Raw genomic sequence first — 4,941 nt, forward strand, 5'->3', positions numbered from 1 at the left:
ACAGGATCGGAAAATATGACTATTTAACGTAACTTACCTCTATCCAAAGTTGCATAGTTTAGGCGCTAGAGCCTTCAGAGTTTATTTATTTATTTTAATAATTCAAATAACTCGAACGGCATAATTTATCCATATCTAAATCATGGGTTTCGTTTGCTGAACTTCAGATTTTGTAGAACCATTGGTTTAAATCAACGAGGGGCTCGAATACACGGATATCGAAATACGAGTAAGATTCAACCATATTTTCGCAACCGTCGTTTCTAGGATACAAAATTTTGTTTACGAAAATTTTGTTCTCTGGCTAAAATTTTAATTTGGTGAACGGCTTTGTCACAAAAGTGTATGTCAATAAAGTATCAGGCTATTAATATCATTGTTAAAATCAATGATGTTTGGTAGAAAGTGTAAATCCAGAACGGCTGCATGGATCTCGCTAAAATTTCCAATAGATTTAGAACATAGCCTGGAAGAATACATATGATACTAATTATTTTTTTTAATGCCTCGGGCGACAGAGACAGAGTTGTAAACATGTGATAAGCAACGCTGCTTCATTGAGCACTGACACAGAAATATCATTTACATGTACTTACTTATTTGTATTCCATTAACTTCGAAGACTTCGACAACATTACGAATTTGATTAAATTTTACGATTGCAAAAAAACACTTTTCAGCTCGAGTAAGTTTTCCGTACAACAGTAACACACGCTCATTGATTTCACTGCATATGTAGAGTTGTGTAAACAACCGCTTTCCTTTGGAGGTGTGTCCCCCGCCCCGCACCGCGCCGCACCACACCGATTATACCAAATGTACATTTTTAGACTTCGACATCTATCCAAAAAAATAACTACTCAGGTAGTGAGTGACGTAGTCATGGTCATCGATACGATCATACTACCCTAGCAACATTTTGTTTAAAGAATTAAATGCAGCGTTTCCTTCCTGTCGTTCTATAAATTCTTTATTATGTTTATACTTCAATTAGCGATATAGTTATTGTTGTTAAGTTTTAAATTACATTCTGTTAAATGAAACACTTAATGATGTTATGAATTTCTTTTTGTATCCACAGAATTCACAAGTCAAAAAACCTAACCGAATTAGTGTACAGTCCGACCGCGGTGATGCTGGGCGTACTGTTGGCGGCGCTGGCGGCGGTGCTGGCCTGGCTGTGGGTCGCCGGCCCGCACAGCTACTGGCGGCGCCGGGGAGTCCGCCACGATCCCCCGATCCCGCTGTTCGGCAATAATGTCAGAAACTTCTTCATGAAAAAGAGCATGACGGAGCTCGCCGTCGAGGCGTACTGGAAGTACCCGGGCGAGCGACTCGTCGGGTTCTACAGAGCCTTCCGCCCCGAGCTCGTCATCCGCGACCCAGAGATCGCCAAACGCATTCTGACGACCGACTTCATGCACTTCTATAGGCGCGGAGTGAACGCGCACGACAAAGTGATCGAGCCCATGTTACGGAACTTGTTCTTCGCGGACGGCGACATGTGGCGGCTGCTGCGCCAGCGCATGACGCCGGCCTTCAGCAGCGGCAAGCTGCGCGCCATGTTCCCTCTAATAGTGGAGCGCGCGGAGCGGCTGCAGGCGCGCGCGCTGTCCGCAGCGCACGCCGGCCGCGAGCTTGACGCGCGTGAGCTCATGGCGCGCTTCACCACAGACTTTATAGGCGCCTGCGCCTTCGGACTCGATTCGGATTCTCTCAACGACGAGAACTCCGCGTTTAGACAGCTGGGTGCCAAAATTTTCTCGCCGTCCAAAAAAGTTTTTATTACAACGCTTCTTAAGCTAATGTTCCCTGAAATATTCAAATACGCGAAAATTCAGGAAACGGCGGAGCGGGGTATCCTCGGCTTACTGAGAGATATACTGAGCCAGAGAAATTATCGACCGTCGAAGAGAAACGACTTCATAGATCTACTGCTGGAATGCCGGGCCAAAGGGCCCATGGTGGGCGAGTCGATAGAGTGCTCGGCCGCCGACGGGACGCCGGCAACCGTCCAGCTGGAGTTGGACGAGGAACTGATGGCCGCACAGGTGTTCGTCTTTTTCGCAGCGGGCTTCGAGACCTCCTCCTCGGCGACCAGCTTCGCGCTGCACCAGCTCGCACACCACCCGGAGGAGCAGGTCCGGGCGCAGCGCGAGGTGGACCGCGTGCTTGCCGCGCACGGCGGCCGGCTCAGCTATGAGGCTGTCAAGGAAATGACTCACCTGGACTGCGTCCTCAAGGAGAGCATGAGAATGTTTCCGCCGCTGGGATTCTTGATCAGGCGGTGCTCGAGACCGTACAGGGTTCCGGAGACGGAGCTAACTATCGACGCGGGGGTCCACGTGATCGTGCCCCTTCAGGCGCTGCACAACGACCCGCAGTACTTCACCAGGCCCGAGCGCTTTCTGCCGGAGCGTTTCCTGCCGGAGCGCGACGAGGTCCGCGCCGGGGGACTCTACCTGCCCTTCGGCGCGGGCCCGCGGGCTTGCATCGGTACGTCTCCTCATCAATTACCGAGGTTTACTTCGGTCTAGGTCCGTATGTGAAATGTTGAGGTATACAATGTGTGGCGTCCGGTGTGCAGGGGAGCGGCTGGGGCAGCTGCAGTCGGTGGCGGGGCTGGCGGCGGTGCTGGCGCGCTGCACGGTGTCGCCGGGGCCGAGCACGCGGCGCACGCTGCAGGTCGACCCCAAGACCAGTATCGTGCAGAGCGTGCGCGGCGGCGTGCCTCTCGTCTTCACGGAGCGGGAGGACATCGCTCGCTAGCTGATGTCATCTCTGCATCTCCAGAGTGCGGCTTCTCGCAGCTTCGTTGTGCTCAGTCTCAATATATAATTTAATTATATGGCGCGAAAACTAAGGTCAAATACATCAGTGACATAAATAGTTGCGACATCGCGCAATACAGTTTTCTTCTATTATTCGTTTTTTATCGCTGGTGTATTTGTTTCAGTAAATAGCTGTAATTATTTAGTTTACAGTTTCATATTTAAAAAAAATTAACTTAAAGCTGTTCCTCTCAAGTGTATGATGAGGGTAATAATGGAGCGGTGGAATGTTCTCAGACCGTCAGAGATCACCTCTTAAAATCAATCTATAAAAAAAATTGACTGTCATATCACTTTTTTAGGGTTCCGTACCTTAAAGGAAAAAAACGGAACCCTTATAGGATCACTTGTTTGTCCGTCCGTCTGTCTGTCGAGACCGTTTTTCTCAAAAACTCGTGTAGGTATTGTTAGGAAGAAAATCCGACACAATGCCGGTGTACTGGCACAACACTAGCCTTATTAAAATGTCGATGTCTGTGTCCCTTCACTAATCATTCTGACACTTGACTTGGCAATGTAAGCGCGCCATTCGCACCAAAGGATTGTAATTAGTAAATGTCTAAAAGTATTAAGCAGGAATTTATATCAAATACTGAAGTCTGGTGCCGCTTGGTGCTGTGAAAAAATTGTACGTCTAAGCCAACGCAATCAAAATGGTTGTCTATGTCGCACATCTACGACATTTGCAAGGGAATGAAAACCTACAGGACGCTTCCCGTGAACTTAAAATCTTGAAATTTGGCATGAAGCAATGCTTCCAAAAAATTCCGAAAACAGCAAATTTTCAGTTTCATTATATAATAAAACACAACATTTTCAAAAATTTTAAGCTTAGTACCCCTTTTCTCATGAACGCTTAGAGGTATCAAGTTGAAATTGATATCAAATCCTCAGGTCTGTAATACCTTAAACCTGTAACAAAATCAAACTTCTATATCAACGCAATCAAAAGGAAAAGCAATTTAAGTCGCATATTTCCAAACCCGCAACTACTCACTCGCAAGGATAACAAAACCTACTTTAATCGACTTAAAATCTTGAGATTTGGCTTGAAGCAATATCTTATAGTACATATAAAGTAAAAATTCTGAAAAACCTTAAAATTTTTATACCAAATATGATTTTTTTAAATTATAAAGTTATTACTCTCTTTAACTATGACTCGATTGTAGTGATATGTGAACTTTTACTTATACCTACAGGTTTGTGCGGAACCCTCGGGGCGCGAGTCTGACTCGCACTTGACCAGTTTTTTATTTTTAGTTTAAGCACTTTTACTTACATTACATACAATTTAAGAGAGAACTATATTATTTTATTTATTAAGTCGCGGAACGAGACGGAAGTCATGTTGCAGCGTGTTTTGGTTTTGAACGTGTCGATATAAAAAACAAAATATTAGCAAAAATGTATTTTATTCATCACAATTATACAAAGTAATTAATTCTCATCGTCAACTTATTATAACATTTGATTGCGTCGTCCGACAACTTCGTGCTCGCTCTCGGGCACGATGCGATGCAAACACAACTCCTTCCTGTTTCCTGAGAGAGAGGAGAGAGAGGAGAGAGAGGAGAGAGATCAGTATCATTACAGTTCTGTACAACTGCTGACTGAACACTCGCACAGCGGACCACCAACTCATCGGACAACCTATTACTATAATACACGACGCGCGGGGCGCGGGGCGCGTGGGCGCGGGGTGCATGTGGGCGCGGGGCGTGTGGGCGCGGGGCGCATGTGGGCGCGGGGCGCGTGGGCGCGGGGCGCGTGCGGGCGCTCGCTAGGCGGAGAGGTCGCCGTGGTCGAAGAGGTCCTGGTCGTAGAGGGCGGCGCGCACGGTGCGGCCGCCGAAGTACCGTCCGTCGAGCGCCGCCGCCGCCGCCGCCGCTTCTGTCAACATCACCTCACTCTTTGCTTACTGACTTCTTCAAATTTATTTTCATTCATTATAAGTACTCAAAATGTTGAGATTAATTTTGAGAAAAAAAGTGCATGCAGATGGAGATACGTGAGACGCATGAGTAGTATGAGGCGCGGGATGTGTGTGAGGTGCGCGGGGTGTGTGAGGTGCGCGTGAGATGTGTGAGGTGCGCGTGAGATGTGTGAG

General features: G+C 47.2%; 2 protein-coding genes across 2 annotated transcripts in view; one reads left to right on the top strand and one right to left on the bottom strand.

The window, feature by feature from the left end:
* Positions 1-1,086: 1,086 nt before the first annotated feature.
* Positions 1,087-3,286, top strand: LOC106118402 (cytochrome P450 6a2-like). Its single transcript, XM_013313070.1, has 2 exons — positions 1,087-2,496; positions 2,588-3,286. The coding sequence occupies exons 1-2, from the start codon at positions 1,134-1,136 to the stop codon at positions 2,767-2,769; spliced, it is 1,545 nt and encodes a 514-aa protein (XP_013168524.1). The 5' UTR covers positions 1,087-1,133; the 3' UTR covers positions 2,770-3,286.
* Positions 3,287-4,586: 1,300 nt separating this feature from the next.
* Positions 4,587-4,941, bottom strand: part of hfp (Poly(U)-binding-splicing factor hfp) — a 6,868-nt gene continuing 6,513 nt past the window's right edge. Inside the window, exon 11 of the mRNA XM_013312996.1 lies at positions 4,587-4,724. Coding sequence (XP_013168450.1) covers positions 4,615-4,724 — 110 coding nt within the window. The 3' untranslated portion in view covers positions 4,587-4,614. The remainder of the gene's footprint in view (positions 4,725-4,941) is intronic.

This window comes from Papilio xuthus, unplaced genomic scaffold (assembly GCF_000836235.2).
Source record: "Papilio xuthus unplaced genomic scaffold, Pxut_1.1 DF827597.1, whole genome shotgun sequence".
NCBI lineage: Eukaryota > Metazoa > Arthropoda > Insecta > Lepidoptera > Papilionidae > Papilio > Papilio xuthus.